The sequence below is a fragment of the Camellia sinensis genome, chromosome 11 (genome assembly GCF_055761805.1).
Source record: "Camellia sinensis isolate YWXY chromosome 11, ASM5576180v1, whole genome shotgun sequence".
In the NCBI taxonomy this organism is placed as follows: domain Eukaryota; kingdom Viridiplantae; phylum Streptophyta; class Magnoliopsida; order Ericales; family Theaceae; genus Camellia; species Camellia sinensis.
The window spans coordinates 151,886,711-151,904,916 of record NC_138971.1 but is presented as its reverse complement, the minus strand read 5'-3'; the positions used below and the strand labels follow the sequence as shown (position 1 = coordinate 151,904,916).

General features: G+C 42.9%; 1 protein-coding gene across 1 annotated transcript; it reads left to right on the top strand.

The window, feature by feature from the left end:
- Positions 1–2,392: 2,392 nt before the first annotated feature.
- On the top strand, positions 2,393–4,028 carry LOC145802777 (uncharacterized). Its single transcript, XM_082895557.1, has 3 exons — positions 2,393–2,405; positions 2,489–3,147; positions 3,224–4,028. The coding sequence occupies exons 1-3, from the start codon at positions 2,393–2,395 to the stop codon at positions 3,947–3,949; spliced, it is 1,398 nt and encodes a 465-aa protein (XP_082751683.1). The 3' UTR covers positions 3,950–4,028.
- Positions 4,029–18,206: the final 14,178 nt, after the last annotated feature.

The following is an 18,206-nucleotide window of genomic DNA, read 5'->3' as shown; positions in this document are numbered from 1 at the left end:
CGGCGGGTGTGTGCCGGAAACCTCTCCGATGCCTAAGTCAGAAAACTTGACAAATAGACAAAGCTCTAAGTTCTCAGAAAGATTGTGTTCAATTACCTCCTCCAAGGTGTTGCTTGTGAGCTTTTATAAGTTTCATATGGCACAATCCTAGTAGGACTCGTATTTCTCCATGCAGAGTCCTCCTAGGATTCAATCTCCTAAGGATAATGCTTATCCTTTTACACCCTCTCCCACTGCTTAAACCAAGTGGGATGGTTTCCTCCACGGCCGAACTTCCATGTAACCGAAGTAAATTGGCCATACCGAGCCACAGAGGGCCGAACCCTCCATAGCTCGGTCTTCTCCTCTAATTCCTTACTTCGGCTGTCCCTGTTCAACCTTGGCGAGCTCAAACTTCCAAGTAGCAAGGTCTGACCGACCTAACCATAGTAAGTCACGACCGGACTAATTCCACAACCGGCCTTCCCAGAACATACTGTGGCCGGACTAACTCTGAGACCGGCCTAATTCCGAGTTGCCTACGGACCGGAGTAGCTTTACTTCTCCTTGGACCAAAGCATCTATCTCTTCACGAGCCGGAGTAACCTCACCTCCTTGGGCCGAAGTAACTTTGTCTCCTCAAGACCGGAGTAACCTTGTCCCCTAGGCCGAAGTATCCATTACGGCCTTTTTACTTAATCCTTCGTGTTTTGGGCCTTAAAGCCCAACTCGAAGCTCGGCCCAATTTTTCCCAAAAATTACCCTCTCAATTGCCCCTTAATTCCATCTGCGCAACATGATCGGGATTACCAGTCTACTGGCCGAGCTAGAGTTTATTAAGCTTTTTCAGCCGAGCTAAAAACCCTTTAGCCTCTCCAGCCGAGCTAACTTTACCTCGGGCTTCTCTTCGTCCGGTCAAAAACGTCTCTTCAATCACGACTGTAACGCTTCCCTTTCCATAGACACGTGGCAGGATCTGATAAGCCATGGCCAACTGTTACGCCGCCCTGCAGAAATTTCGCACTGTTCCCGCCTCTTTTTGCCGCCTTTTTCTCTCCCTTCTTTCACAAAACAACCCTTCATCTCGTATCATTCACTCACACCTTGCTGTTCATCTTCTCTCTGTGTTCTTGAACCTTCGAGTTTTCAAAATTTTGAGCTTGCTGCGTCCGTGTCACTATTTGCTGTTACTGCCTCCATCTTTAGCTCCTCTTTCAATCTGGTAAGTGAATCCATTTTCTTCCTCTCTTTTTGCTTATGTTGCTTTTACCCTCGTTTTGTGCAACTGTATATCTTGTTTTCGTATGCTTTTTGCAAATATTTTCTCCATGTATCTGCTCTGCTTTTGTACTTTCTATGAAGAAACCAGTAGAACTTGTATGCGTATGAACTATTTTGTAGGAAGATAGTCTTAGATCCAAAATCACCTAGCAACCGGACTAGAAAACTGTTTGTGTTATGTATGTAGACAGATTCAGAACATAACCGAACTAGAACTTGTAGAAACATCAGTAGTTTCTTCTGACCCACTCTAGCCAATGATAAGTTTGCCGTTACCGAACTAGGTACTTCGGTCTCCAACCGAGCTAAGACCTTGGGGCCAAGCCGGCTTTCTTAGTTCTGCAACCGAACTCAGAAAGCTGCCCCTAGGCGTTAGACCGGTCTAAAACTGCTCAAAACCGAGCTAAGAAACCTTCTGATTTGTAGACGGGGTAGAACCAGCCCTTTAAGCCGAAGTAGGATTTGTATATCTTGCTTATAATTTGTAGCGCGGTCCAACGATCTGTGCTTAACCCCCTTGCTTTCTACTTTGCAGACTTAGGTTGCCCAGGCACTCCTACGTGTGCTCAACCGAGCTACTGAGCCAAATTTTTGTACCGAAATAATTTATTCGTAATTTATACAACAAATGGGTAAGTATAGATATTTAGTCGAAACCCCTGGTGGCATGGCCGAATTCAGGCAGGACTACCAGATTCCTGATGATGTCCAACTGGAGTTGGCCAAGAAAGATGCTACTCCCTGGGACAATGAAGGCTCCGTCCCCTTTACCCTTCAGTCAATAATTGAAACCGGACTACGGTTTCCTGTCCAACCGCTCATCTGCGAATTTCTTAGACAGACTAGGTTATGTCCTACCCAACTGTCCACCAATACATACCGTATTATAATGGGAATAGACGCATTAAACCACCAAACCGGACTAGATCTCGGTCTAGCCGAAATATTCCATCAGTATTCCATCGGCTCAAAGAATGCTGGGTGGGTCTACTACCTCAGAATTCGCCGCCGCCGAGAGAAGATAATTAAGCACACTCCGGACAAAGATCTTAACGATGATGATTTCCTTTGGGTCTCTGGGAATTTTGAGGATTTTCAAGCTCAAATTCCTGGCCGACCTATAAATTGGAAAATGGGAGAACCTGGTAATTTTGCTTCGGTCTTCTGTCTTGTTTGTTATCTCGGTTGTTTAGTTTATTAGCCGGACTAACACTTCCCTTTACTGCAGATTTCGCCCATCTCCGTTCCCTGTACAGTTATCCCAACCTTGGGGTTCTGCGAGCCGCACTACGGGTTAAAGAAAGAAGTTGGTCAAAACTTCTAAATTTTCAGCCGACCTACCGGTATAGCGGTCGCCGCAAAGCAAAGGTAACTGATTTTCTTCTTGAGGAAGCACCGGAGCCGGACCCAACTCTGCCCGAGATAAGACTTGTCCCTCTAACAGCAGAAGAAGAGATGGCGAAAAGGAGCAGAGTTAGGGCCCTTCTTACCGAAACGGCTAGGCCCGAAGTAACGCCTCCCAGTCAATCGCAGCCTGCCGTTGTCGCCCTCCCTTCCCAACAGCCATCCTCTTCCCGCCGGACCAAACGTCCCCGGACTGCCGAACCCGAACGAGTTTTGGTTGATGAAGACCCTGTCATTCAGCCGAGCTTACCACCAAGCCCTCGACCGGAGTCTTCCGACCGGACCATCAGTTGCTGGGCACCGAAGCTATCTTTCAACGACCGAGACATTCTGGAAACAGACTTGGTTGTTGCTGAGAAGGACCACCTGTTGGCCATCAATTTGGCCAAGAGTGTGTGTCTGCCTAAAGATATGGAACATCACCACAAACAGTTAACCACCGAGCTGAAGTCCATCCGGTCAGCCACGAAATCAATGATTCTGGTAAGTAACTTCGGTCGTATTTCTGTTTTTCTACTTTTCTTTTTCTTCGGCTAAATTGAAGTTGTTGCTTTGTCAGGCTATCCAGAAAAATCAAATCACCCATAGGAAGGTGCTGGAGCTGAGGAAAGTGACAAGGCAAGCTGCGGCAGAGGCAGAGGCGAAATCGGCCGAACTAGAGGAGGCCAGAAAGGAAATGGCCGAACTCCGAGGTGAGGTCGGTCGTCTGACCGGAATGGTTAGTTCGGCCGAGGCCGAAAAGCAAAAGACTGCCATTGTGCTGAAGGACAAGTACTTGCGCGAGTTGCTAAAACTTGAAAGAAAGAAGGATGCCGAAATAAAAGAGAAGGTGAAGGAAGCCGGCAAACAAGGCTTCAAGAGGGCAGAGGATGCTTATGCCCAACAATGCAATGCGGCCAAGGATCTGTTCTTTAAGTGCGGCTGGAGGGGAGCCGTTGAGAAGCTCGGTCATGATCCTCAGACCGAGGTTTTCAACCCTCCAGCCTACTTTATACCGAACTCCCTGATGGATTATGCCACGGCCATGCAACAGCAGTTCCTTGAGGGCTCAGATGATGAAGATTCTGATGAAGACTCTGCCCCTGAGGATACTTCGGTTGTGAATGCAGATCAGGTAGTTCGGTCGGAGCCCGTGGTGGAAGATCTAACTCTTGATCAACCAATTGAAGCCGTGGCTCCAGCCGAACCCGTTCTTCCTTCTGAAAGTGTTGTAGCGCCCGAAACCGGTCTTCGGGTTGACGCCGATGCTGCCTTTGACGCCGAAATAGATGAACTCTTCTCTTAATTTTGTAATCTTTTCTTTGTAACCGAACTAAGCAGCCTTGTAATGACTTCTTTTTTGAATGAAAATTTGACTTCTCTTATTCCGGTTATTGTGTGTATGCTTGCATTTGTAATGTCTTCTGTTACTCCATGTGTTATTTCGGTTTTTGGTTGGTTAAACTATACTTACCAGCCGACCACTCCTTAGCCGACATAATTACTTCGGCTGAGGAGTACTAAGTGTTGGTTTAATCCAGCCAACCATTCTTCAGCCTTATATTTACTTCGGCTGAAGAGTAACAAGAGTTGGTTTATTCCAGCCAACCACTCTTCAGCCTAACACTTACTTCGGCTGAAGAGTAACAAGTGTTGGTTTATTCCAGCCAACCACTCTTCAGCCTTGCACTTACTTCGGCTGAAGAGTTACAGGTGTTGGTTTATTCCAGCCAACCACTCTTCAGCCTTGCACTTACTTCGGCTGAAGAGTTACAGGTGTTGGTTTATTCCAGCCAACCACTCTTCAGCCTTGCACTTACTTCGGCTGAAGAGTAACAAGAGTTGGTTTATTCCAGCCAACCACTCTTCAGCCTTGCACTTACTTCGGCTGAAGAGTAACAAGAGTTGGTTTATTCCAGCCAACCACTCTTCAGCCTAACACTTACTTCGGCTGAAGAGTAACAAGTGTTGGTTTATTCCAGCCAACCTTTAAGTTAGTTTTTCCGGCCAACTTATAGTATTTGGTTATTCCGACCAAATGTCCTGTAGCCTGGATCCTTATCCTGGGCTTAGGAAGGGTGTTGGTTTAATTCAGCCAACCTCTAAGTTAGTTTTTCCAGCTAACTTAGAATAACATGTTTGTAATATACTTAAGTCTTGAAAGCTAATTTTTACAAAGAGTAATTTGTGCCAAAAAGAATTTCTCATTTTATTGAAGGAAGAGAAAATTACATGTTTGGAAAGGAAAAACTAAAAGTAAAATAACTTGAGATTGGCCGTATTCCATGGCCTAGGGATTGCCTTGCCATCCTTGTCTTCTAGGTGGTATGCCCCTTTGCCGGCTAACCCAACCACCTTATAGGGACCTTCCCAATTTGGGCCTAACTTGCCGTCTCCTGGGACCAAGGTGTTTCCCATTACTTTGCGCAGTACCCAATCGCCAATTTTGAATTGTCTTGGATGAACCTTTTTGCTGTATTTTTTGATTAACTCTCGTTGGTATGCGGCGATGTGGACCAACGCTCTTTCTCTTCTTTCTTCTGCAAGGTTGAGTTCTAAGGCTATGGCTTCTCCATTTAAGTCTGGGTCAAAATTTTCGCTTCGAATTGTGGGAAGGCCAACTTCTAGTGGGATCACTGCTTCCATGCCATAAGCTAAGGAAAATGGTGTTTCTCCAGTTGATCGCCGAGGTGTGGTGCGGTAAGCCCATAAAACATGAGGAAGTTCATCCGCCCACTTGCCTTTTGCTTTCTCTAGCCTTTTCTTTAGTCCATCCAAGACGACTTTATTTGAAGCTTCAGCTTGCCCATTTGCTTGAGGATATGCCGGTGTGGAGTTGTAGAACTCTATCTTGTATTCTTCACAAAAGCTTCTGAAGATTCTGCCGTCGAACTGAGTGCCATTGTCTGAGATCAGGGCTTTTGGAATGCCAAACCGAGTGATAATATTCTGCCAAACAAACTTCTTCACATCTTTTTCTTTGATTGACGCCAATGCTTCTGCTTCCACCCATTTTGTGAAGTAGTCTGTTGCTGCGAGAAAGAATTTTCTGCCCCCGGGTGCTGTTGGAAGCGGTCCTACTATGTCCAAGCCCCACATTGCGAAAGGCCATGGGCTAGTTAAGGGCAGGAGTTCTCTTGCTGGTTGATGTATTTGGTGCGCGAATTTCTGGCATTTTTCACACTTCTTCACATATTTCTCTGAGTCTGCTTGCATATATGGCCACCAATATCCTTGCGAAATAGCCCTGTAAGCGAGCGACCTTCCCCCTTGATGACTTCCACATACCCCTTCGTGTATTTCGAACAGGAATGCTTCTACCTTGCTGGGATGAACGCACTTGAGGTAAGGCCCAGAGAATGACTTCTTGTACAATGCCAAAGATGGAGATAGCCAAAATCGCTGCGACTTTGCCCTTATTTTGTTGGCTTCTTTTTTCTCTTCTGGTAGGATGCCGTTTTTTAGGAACAGGATGATGGGATCCATCCAAGAGGGCCCTAATTCTGCGCAATACACTTCTTCTGCTTCGGGGTCTTCTATGCTTGGTTTTGGTAAGAAGTCGACGAGTAATGGATGAGGGATTGATGTATCTGCCATTGAGGCAAGGCCTGCTAGCTCGTCCGCTCGGCTGTTTTCCTCCCTGCCAATTTGTTCTATCCTTACCACATCAAACTTCTTGATCTCCGTTCTGACTAGCTCTTGGTACTTGGCCATTCTGTCATCCTTTGCTTCGTATTCGCCAGAAATTTGGTTTACCACCAGCAGTGAGTCACTGTACACCATTAGTTCGGTTGCTTTCATGAAGTGTGCCGACTTGAGTCCTGCGAGAAGCGCCTCATACTCTGCTTCGTTGTTGGATGCTGGGAAGCCAAGGTTGATTGCTTGCTCTATAACCAGGCCGTCTGGAGAGATGAGGACTATGCCAAGCCCTGCACCATGTCGGTTGGATGCTCCATCCACAAAGAGCTTCCACATCTCCCCAACGAATAGTTTCCAGCAGGTGGAAGGGTCAGACGATGCCGTGGGGTCAAGGATGGTGATTTCTTCAAAGTCCATATTGGCTGTCTGCCCTTCGTCCTCTGTTTGAACTGCCGGTGAGCCTTTGTTTGGCTCCTCCTTGTTGTCCTTAATGTGGTCTGCCTTTGTGCTTGATGGACTACCTTCCACTAGGGGTTGCGCTATTCCGGCGTCAACTTCTGTCCCTAGTTCGGTTGATGGACTACCTTCCACTAGGGGTTGCGCTATTCCGGCGTCAATTTCTGTCCCTAGTTCGGTTGATGGACTATCTTCCACTAGGGGTTGCGCTATTCCGGCGTCAATTTCCGTCCCTAGTTCGGTTGAGTCAGTCAGGTCGACTGGGCAGATATGATGACTTCCAGGAGTAAACTCTGCGACGAAGTCTGCCAAAGATTGAGCTTTTATTGCGGTCTTGGGTTGGAACTTGATGTCGAATTGTCCCAACTCTACTGCCCATTTCAAAATTCGCCCACTGAAGTTCGCCCTTTCAAACAGAGCTTTTAGTGGAAAGGCTGTGAGGACGACTATGGTGTGGGCGTGAAAGTAGTGCGCTAATTTTCTGGATGCCATCATTAATGCTAATGCTAGTTTCTCTAATGGCAAGTACCTTGTTTCGGCTCCCAATAATGTCTTGCTGACATAAAAGATGGGCAAGTGTTGTATTCCTTCTGCACGAACCAACACCGCGCTGACTGCGTGCTGAGAGACCGCCAGGTACAAAAAGAGTTCTTCACCAGGAACTGGAGTTACAAGAAGTGGTGGGGAAGACATGTACTCCTTCAAGCTTTCCAGAGCTCGGTCGCATTCTTCATCCCACTCAAACTTGGCTTTTAAAGCTTGGAAGAATGGTCGTAGTCTGTCTGACGACCTGCTTATGAACCGGTTTAGCGCAGCCGCCATACCAGTGAGATGCTGCACTTCTTTGACTGAGTTTGGTCTCTCCAACTCCTGGATTGCTTTGATCTGAGAGGGGTCTGCTTCTATACCTCGGTTGGTTACCAGGAAGCCCAAGAATTTGCCAGATCCAACTCCGAATGCGCATTTGGATGCGTTGAGGCGCAACTTGTGTTTCTTCAGGATCTGGAACATCTCGCCCAAATCTTTCAGATGGTCATTCTTATCCTTGCTTTTGACCACCATGTCGTCGATGTAAGCCTCCATTGTTCTGCCTAACAATGGTTCAAACATCTTGGTGACCATCCTTTGGAATGTCGCCCCTGCGTTCTTTAGGCCAAAGGGCATGACCTTGTAGCAATATAACCCCCTTGGTGTTGTGAAGGATGTGACCTCCTGGTCTGGTTCATGCATGGCGATCTGGTGGTAGCCTCTGTATGCATCCAGGAAGCTGAGACGGTTATGCCCTGCCGTTAGGTCCACCAGTTGATCTATCCTTGGTAGAGGGAAGCTATCTTTCGGGCACGCCTTGTTGACTGTTTTGTAGTCGACGCAGACGCGCCATTTACCATTCTTTTTTGGCACTACGACGGTGTTGGAGATCCATTTTGGGTAGTGCACTTCCCTTATTGCTCCTGCCTCCAGCAGGTTGCCCACCTCTTCTGCCACTATTTCGGCGTGGTGGAGTGCCGATCTGCGTGTACGTTGAATGACTGGTCTGGCGGATGGGTGGACATTGAGTTGGTGACTGATGAAGTTTGGATCAATGCCTGGCATGTCGTATGGTGTCCAGGCAAACACTTCGATATTAGAGGTCAAGAATTCCATGACCTCTAATCTCTCAGCGCTGGACAATGATGAGCCAAGCAAGAAGAACTTATCCGGGTTCTTCTCATCTATTTTTACCTCCACCAAGTCTTCCACTGCTTTCTGATCAGCTTCTTTGCCGACGTCAGCGAATAGTTCATTACTCTCTGGTTCTTCCACCGAATGAACGTATCCTTTGGCAGCTCGGCTTCCATTTGCTGTGGCGAAGCACTGTTTTGACATGATCTGATCGCCATAGACTTCTTCAATTATACCGGCGTCATTGGGGAACCGCATTACCTGATGGTATGATGACGCCACCGAACGCATGGCATGCAGCCATGTTCTGCCCAGGATGATGTTGTAGGTGGAGGGGACCTTCAATACCCAGAACTCCACCTGTTTTGATACACTTCCAGCTCTGACTGAAAGGATTATTTTGCCGACAGGCCATTCTGGCATGGAGTTGAATCCAATCAGGGGAGAAACTGCAGGTGCCAAGTCTTTGTCTTGCAGCTTTAATTGTTTGAATGTGTCGTAATACATGATCTCACATGAACTACCCTGGTCAATCAGAATCCGCTTGACGTCAAAATCCTTGACTCGGAGAGTGACAACCAGGGCATCATTATGGGGGCAGTAAATTCGTTCCAAGTCCTTATCCGAAAAGGACATGACGTTTGTTGCCTCTGTCCTCCCCTTCTTGATGGCGGGTTGGGAACTTAATACTTCCCTAAAGTGTTCAGCCTTCTTGATTGAACCTCTAAGCTCGCATACGCGCTCAGGTTCAAAAACTCCATGAATTACATTGATAATGCCTTGCGGTGGTGCGTCGTTTGGCATTCTGTTGGGTTGGTCATGATCTTGGGGGGCCGGTTGCGCTCCTTCTTCAATGTATTCGTCCAAGTGGCCTGCTGCCACCAATTCTTCTAAATGCTGTCTTAGGGACGTGCAATTCTCAGTTCGGTGCCCCTTTTCTTTGTGGAAGGTGCACCGTGATCTGTCGTCGTAATTCTTCTGAGCTTCCCCAAGCTTGGCTGGCCACTTGACAAAAGGCTCATCCTTGATTTCGCTCAGAATCCGATATATTGGTTTTTTGAACACCGTGGTTATGGCAGTGCGAATTCTTAGCCATCTTTTGTCTGGGTCTTCTCCGTTATCTCGTCTGCCACGTCCATTTTTGTTACTTCGGTCCACCGTATTAACCTTTGCTGAGGTTTTCTTTTCTGGTACCGTGGCCGCACTTGTTTTGGCTTTGGAACGTGCGCCATCTTCTTCTACCCTGATGTGCTGATGCACTCTCTCCATCAGGGCTTCCATGGTGAGGGGTGGCGTCATGGTAATTGAATCCCTTAGTCGGTTCCCTACTGGTAGGCCTCTTTTATATTGCGCAATGGCTAGATTGGTGGGGCAGTCTCCAATCTGGTTGAATGTCTCCCAGTAGCGACTGTTGTAAGATCTGAGGGTTTCTTTCTCACCCATGTCGATGGAGAGTAGCTGGTCTATCTCCACCGGTGTTTTAGTATTTGTCCGAAACCTTGTTACGAATGCTTCTGCCAATTGGGCCCAGGAGGCTATGCTGCCCTCTGGGAGCTTTTCGAACCAAGTCAAGCCTAAGTCGCCCAGGCTTGATGGGAAGAGTATGCACATTAGGGCCTCGTTTCGCCTGTACACAGCCATGACTTGGCGAAAGTGGCTCAGGTGAGAATATGGATCCGTCTTCCCTTCATATGTATTGAACTTCGGCTGAAGGAAGCCTGATGGTAGGGGTGCGTTTTCGATCGCTGGGACAAACGGCGAAGTCTGTAGTCTTGCCAATGCTTTGTCCGCTGGTTCGTAGGCCGGTCGCGGTATTGGCATTCCAACCTCGACGCTTCCATGCGTTCGAGGAGCCAACCGTTGTAGGGCCGAAATTCGGTGTGGATCCCTTGCCCTGGCATCCTCCTTGCATCGTGCTTTTTCTTCTAGCACGGTTCGTAAGTCGGATGACCTGGGTAGCTCGGTTTGTCTGGATCTGGTTTGGTGTGAATGTGAAGGCCAATACGTACTTCCTTCAGTATATGATCTTTCGGATCTCGTCCTCTCAGACCTGGAGTGACGAGTTCTTGAAGATAAGGAGTGAGTGTCGCCTGTCCTGAGGCTTCTGCTCTCTCCTTGGGAGGGCGTAGTATTCCTACTACGATTCTCTGAGTGGCGAGGGGGCGTTTTATGCTTGCGCCCCTCTCCTGTCGCCACATCTTTGGTCTTTATCTGGCGTTTTAAAGTCTCCATGTCCGCCGCCATCCTTCGAATTAGTTCATCCTGTTCCTTTACGCGATCTTCCAGGGCTTGAGGATCAATCCTCCTCCTTTGTCTGTCAGGACTCTGAGAGTGACGAGGGCTGCTATTCCGCCTTCCCCTGCCACTCCTCCTGGAGTTATGTTGTTGGGGTTCCAACTCTGCCATGGGGGGGACGGAAGGTAATCCTTCTCGCCTTGCGCCCCCCTCTGGAGTTAGTCCGTCGACGGCGGACTGTGGTAGTTCTTCAATGTGTGCCATTGACTTGAGAAAAAGGAGAAGCTTAGTCAAGAGGTTTTGTTCTTGTCTGTTCTTCCCACAGACGGCGCCAATTGTACGGGGAGGAAATAATTCTCCTCGTATAATCCTGTTGACCAAGTCCACGCTCCTCCGTACGACGTCGCTTTGTCACCTGAAAACACAAACGTGAGCTAGCCGGCGGGTGTGTGCCGGAAACCTCTCCGATGCCTAAGTCAGAAAACTTGACAAATAGACAAAGCTCTAAGTTCTCAGAAAGATTGTGTTCAATTACCTCCTCCAAGGTGTTGCTTGTGAGCTTTTATAAGTTTCATATGGCACAATCCTAGTAGGACTCGTATTTTTCCATGCAGAGTCCTCCTAGGATTCAATCTCCTAAGGATAATGCTTATCCTTTTACACCCTCCCCCACTGCTTAAACCAAGTGGGATGGTTTCCTCCACGGCCGAACTTCCATGTAACCGAAGTAAATTGGCCATACCGAGCCACAGAGGGCCGAACCCTCCATAGCTCGGTCTTCTCCTCTAATTCCTTACTTCGGCTGTCCCTGTTCAACCTTGGCGAGCTCAAACTTCCAAGTAGCAAGGTCTGACCGACCTAACCATAGTAAGTCACGACCGGACTAATTCCACAACCGGCCTTCCCAGAACATACTGTGGCCGGACTAACTCTGAGACCGGCCTAATTCCGAGTTGCCTACGGACCGGAGTAGCTTTACTTCTCCTTGGACCAAAGCATCTATCTCTTCACGAGCCGGAGTAACCTCACCTCCTTGGGCCGAAGTAACTTTGTCTCCTCAAGACCGGAGTAACCTTGTCCCCTAGGCCGAAGTATCCATTACGGCCTTTTTACTTAATCCTTCGTGTTTTGGGCCTTAAAGCCCAACTCGAAGCTCGGCCCAATTTTTCCCAAAAATTACCCTCTCAATAACAATTCAAACCACCAAAATCATGAACAGAGCAGTGTCTACATATGTTTTTGAAAACAAAAACCAACCAGCATATATCATATTTTCTATTTATTATTTTTAGAGTTAGATTTAAAAACTAAAAAATATAGATGAATAATACGTTTATTTTTCTCAATTCAAAAAATATATTCAAGTTGAAAACTTTTTTTCAACAGAATATTTAAACTCTTTTTCAATTGAAAACACAAACATAATATTTAAACAAATTGAAAATACAAAATTTTATAAATTACTAGGGGTGCTCACGATTTGGCGGTCTGGCGGTTCGGTTGCGGCCACAAAATCTCAAATCCGCCATCCGTCCGCCAAATTGGCGGATTAGAGAAAATCAATCCGCAACCGTCCGCTCGTCATCACGCATCCGTCCAAAATGCGGCGGATCGGTTTGGTTCGGTCGGTTTTGGCGGATCGGTATATCCGCTGCTCACTCCTAGCTGGAAGTTTTAAAACTATCTAAAACTGTCCAGAACTGCTGGGCACTTTTTTCAAACTGTTTGAACCTGTTGAACCTACTAGAAAAGGGCACTGTTTGGACAGAAAAATTTAAATAATTTCCCCGCAAGAATTTGAAAAAATTCAAATAAATTTTATCCAAAAAATTAAAGTTAGAACTGACCCGACCCACAACCTGCACCCGGCATGGCTTGGCTCAATCGGACGGGCGACTGCGACGCGTACGTGTGTGGTGGTTTGGACTAAGGTCCACTTTGTCCATAATTCCTCCCTTTTACGAACTTAGGGTGCCTTTTGGGGCCCAACCCAATTGTTGCCACCTAGAACTAATATATACACATAAGTTCTCTTATGTTGCCAATGTGGGACAAACTTTACAAGGAAACCCACATTTTATGTTTTAATTGTCCATTCCACGAACTCAAAAACGACGTCAAGTTCCCATTCATTCATAAATAGTTTTGACAAACCATCTTCACCGTGTGACTTGCCATATGGCAAGGAACACGTCACCTTTTTAGACCCACCTTAAAAGGCGTATGGAACCCACTCAAATTTGGGCTCAAAGTTGGCCCAAAATAAGCTTATAAACACCATTATTTCCAACAATCCCCTACATAAATAGAATTTGACAGAGAGAAAATGCAACAACATGATCTAATAACAGAAAGTACAGAAATTGGAAATATTCTGCAAAGGATAAGTAACTTTTGGCATTGAACCTTCCCTTGTAAGACACTATCGGATTTACTAGCTAACTAGTGAACATGATGTCTTGAACTGTTCAGCCGTTTGTGTAAACCAAGGCAATAGAACTTACACAGTATATTACCAGGCATAGTTTAGTTCTCACTATTGTGTTTATTTTGGCCCTAGATAACCTGATCTTTCATGAGTGCTCTAGAGAATTGTAGCCCTTCACAAATCTCATAGAACCGACCCAGTTCATACTCATATAGGTGATTCTTATGAAGAGTATCCTGTCACACTCCACTAGGTACTCCTAGATATAAGAATCATTAAAAGTATTACTTAACCTAAAACCCTGCAGACATCACTATTTCATCATAGAAATAGGTAGGAGTTTGACTCCCCAGTGATCCTTATGAGTCATACACAACTCGATTGTTCCTTTAAACGTAGATCTTGGGATCTCCAGTCAACTAGATCGGGTTGCCGTTGTGATAACTCTTATTTAATAGGCTTAAGTTCTATTTCCCATGATAAATTCTCAACTAACTCTCTTGCTAACCCTTTGGTTAGTGGATCCACTACGTTGTCTTTAGATTTCACATATTCAATGAAAATAATTCCATTAGAGAGGGGTTGTCTCACGATGTTATGTCGACGACGAATGTGTTGTGACTTACCGTTATACATATGACTCTGTAGTCTACCTACTGTTGATTGACTATCACAATGTATGCAAATAGCAGGCATCGATTTTAGCCACATTGGAATATCTTCAAGGAAGTAGCGAAGCCATTCTGTCTCTTCCCTAGCTTTATCTTAAGCTATGAATTTGGATTCCATAGTAAACCTAGCAATGTTAGTCTGTTTGGAAGATTTCCAAGATATAGCCGCTCCACCAAGAGTAAAGACATACCCACTGGTGGATTTTGAGTCTCTAGTATCCGATATCCAATTTGCATCACAGTATCCTTTAAGTACTGCTGGATATCTAGTATAATTAAGCTCAATGTTACGAGTAAATCGAAGATATCTTAGAACCCTTATAATTGTTTTCCAATGTCTTACTCTTGGATTACTCGTATATCTACTTAATTTACTTACTGCATAGGCTATATCTGGGCGACTGCAGTTCATCAAGTACATTAAGCTTCCAATAATTTGGGCATACTCTAATTGAGAAATACTTTCCTGTACATTCTTAGAAAGAAACAAATTAACATTCACAGGTGTTCTAGCAAGATGTTCATCATCTTTGCTAAATTTGTCAAGTATTTTCTCAATGTAATGTGATTGTGACAAAGCATAACCTTCTGATGTTTTGATAATTTTTATACCAAGTATTACATCAGCAATCCCCATGTCTTTCATGTCAAAATGTTTATTCAATATTTTCTTGATAGTTTTAATAATATCATTATTACTACCTATGATGAGCATATCATCCATATAAAGACATACTATAACATAGCCCTTATTTTTGTTTTTAATATAAACACATTTGTCACATTCATTAATTTTGAATTCATTTGACATCATTGCTTTGTCAAATTTTTCATACCATTACTCTGGCGTTTGTTTTAAATCATATAATGATTTAATCATTTTACACACTTTCTTTTCTTTTCCTAGAACAGAAAATCCTTCTGGTTATTCCATATAAATTTTTTCGTCTAACTCACCATTTAAGAAATCGATTTTCACATCCATTTGATGAATTTCTAAATTGTACAAAGATGCAATGGCAATTAGCATTCTAGTGGATGTTATTGTAGTAACTGGCGAGTATGTGTCAAAATAATCAATACCTTTTTTTTGTCTTTATCCTTTAACCACAAGACTTGCCTTGTATTTGTCAATTGATCCATCCGCTTTCATTTTTCTTTTGAAAATCCACTTGTACCCAAGAGGTTTACAACTTGGTGGCAAATCTACCAATTCCCAAATGTGATTTTGCAGGATGGATTCAACTTCGCTGGTACAGCTTCTTTTCATAAAGGAGCCTCAGGATTGGATATAGCTTCTTTAAAAGTTAAAAGCTCATTTTCTAACAAAAATCTTAGAAAATCTAGACCAAAAGATTTTGAAGTTCTAGCACGTTTACTATACCTAGGTTCCTCTTCCTCATTTTGATCTATCTCTTGCTCTTGTACTTGATCTTAACTAGTAATAGCATCATAAAATCTTTTGTTAATACTAGTCTCTTGTCCAGTCTTATTTGGAAATATATGTTCAAAGAAAGATGCATTCCAAGATTCAATAATAGTATTTACATGTATTTCGGAATGTTTTGACTTATGAATCAAAAACCGATATGCACTATTATTCTTGATATAATCAATGAATATGCAATCAATAGTTTTAGGACTTATCTTAGTTTTTTTAGGACTAAGAATAGCCACTTTAGCCAAATACCCCCACACTTTTAAGTATTTGTAGAATGATACTCTCTCATGCCACATTTCATAAGGTGTTTGATTCACTTTCTTTCAGGGTACTTTATCAAGTATATAATTAGCAAAAAGTATCGTTTCCCCCCACAAGTTCTGAGGTAATCCAGAACTTATTAACATGACATTCATCATTTATTTTAAAGTCCTATTTTTCTTTTAAGTAATTCCATTCTGCTGAAGTGAGTAATGAGTAGTGGTTTGATGAATTATTCCATGTTCTTTACAAAACTCACCAAAAGGTGATTCATATTCACCACATCTATCACTTCTTAGTTTTTTAATTTTCTTACTAAGTTGATTTTCTACTTCATTCTTAAATTGAATGAAAGTTTCCAAAGCTTCATCCTTGGTTCGAATTAAATAAACATAACTATGTCTAATATAGTCATATATGAAAGTGATAAAATATTTTTTTCCCACCTCTAGTTTGAATTGATTTGAAATCACAAATGTCACTATGAATTAATTCAAATGACTTCGTATTTTGTTTAATTGAATGAAAATGAGTTTTAATTAATTTTACCTCAACACAAATTTCACATTTATAATTTAAATCAATGTCGAATTTAGGTAAACATTCCATATTAATTAATCTACGCAAAGATCTATAATTAACATGTCCTAGTCCACTATGCCACAAATTTGAAGGCTCAAGCAAATAAGAAGAAGATGTGTTATTATTAATAACAGAGGGTACAACAGTCATTACATTGAGTTTGAAAAGGCCATCAGACATGTAACATTTTCCTACATATATCCCGTTTTTGGTAAGTACAAATTTGTCATTTTCAAAAACTAGCCTAAACCCATTTTTACTCAACAAAGATCCAAAAATAAGATTTTTGTGAATGTCCGGTACATACAGCACATTGTTGAGAGTGAGTTCTTGATGTCATTTTGAGAATAATCTTTCTTTGTCCTTCAACTTTAAAAGTTGAGGAGTTGCCCATAAAAAGTTGTATGCCGTTATCCACCACAGAATAAGAGGTGAACATCTTTTTGTCGGCACAAATGTGGCGAGTAGCACCAGTGTCCACCCACATTTCTTTAGGATTTTTGACAAGGTTTGCCTCTGAAACAACTGCAGAAAGATTTATGTCATCTACACTATTGGAAATTTTGTCCACTTCGGTCATATTGGCTTGAGCAGGCTTCTTGCTTGATCTTTCTTTGCCTTTGCGTTTGCTACGGCAATTTTTGGCCCGATATCCCTCTTTGTCACAGATGTAACATCTGTCATTGAACTTGTACTTTTTAGTTTCCCCTCCTTTAGAGCCTTGTGCAAAACTTTCTCTAGAAAACTTTCGTTTCTTTGCTTTTGGAGCATGTTCCACTACATTTGCTTTAGACTCCATGGGATACTTACCAGCCCACTTCTCAGAATTGCGGTCGTCCTCCTCAATCCTCAAACGCACAATCAATTCCTCTAAAGTCATTTCTTAGCGCTTGTGTTTGAGATAGTTCTTGAATTCCTTCTAGCCTTATGGTAATTTTTCAATTAAGGCAACAACTTTGAAGGATTCACTGAGAGACATGCCTTCTGCATGAATGTCATGCAGAATGAGTTAGAGATCTTGAACTTGGCTGATCACAGTCTTAGAATCAACAATTACAAAGCCCAGAAATTTGCTTACTATGAATTTCTTCGAGCCAGTATTTTTTGTCTTGTACTTTTTCTCTAGAGACTTCCAAAGTTCCATTGCCATCTTAATACGACTGTAGACGTTGTACAATGTGTTTTCAAGTCCGTTTAAGATGTAATTCCGGCAAAGGAAATCAACATGTTTCCAGGCATCGACCGCAACAACCACTTGCTAGTCGGTTTCATCCTCTTTCAGAGTAGGAGCATTCTCACGGAGAAAACGTGTTAGGTTTAGAGTAGTAAGATAGAACAACATTTTCTGCTGCCATCTTTTAAAATCAGTTCCTAAGAACTTCTCTGACTTTTTACCGTGATTGACTGGTACAGTCACAAGAGGGGAGGGAATTGGACCAATTGCAGCCACCATAACAGTACTAGTTTGAGTATTAGCTTTAGTAGCCATGGATTCTAAATTATAAAACAAAATTAGAATTAGAATTTTATACTACACAGAAAATTAAACCAAAACCATAGAATTTAATTCTGTAAAAATAAAAGAAACAAAAACTGCAACTTTTATTTCCAATTAATTTGAAAATAAAATATTTATTTAAACAAATTAATTCCATACAGAAAAATATTTCTGTAACACTTCAAAAATTAAAATACTGAAAGCAGAATTTTAATTATTGAAAACTTAGAAATTAATTCTGAAAACCAAAATTAATTTCTGACCAACTTCACAAATAAATATTCTGAATTGTTAATGACTACCAGTATATTACTACTAGTTGTTAAAGAAAATAAACAATATATTACTACTATTTGTCAAATAGTATATTACTACTATTTGTATTTTTCAACCAGAATATTATTTGTAAAACCACAGAAAATAATTTCTGTAAGAAGAAGAAAAGGAAACAAACGAAAAATTCTGTTTAAAATAATAATTCAAATCTGTCTTAAGATTGTTGGAACAATCTTCTATATAAAATAAATAACTTGAAACAAATCAAACAAATAAAAATAAATTACTTACATAATTTATTTTACTGAAATGAATAAGTACAAAAATAGATCAAGTCGAGTCTATGACACTCTGTCCTTAAGACAAAGTCGTCCCGTTTCGGTTCTTACGAATAAATGGTGTCTATCTCCCAAG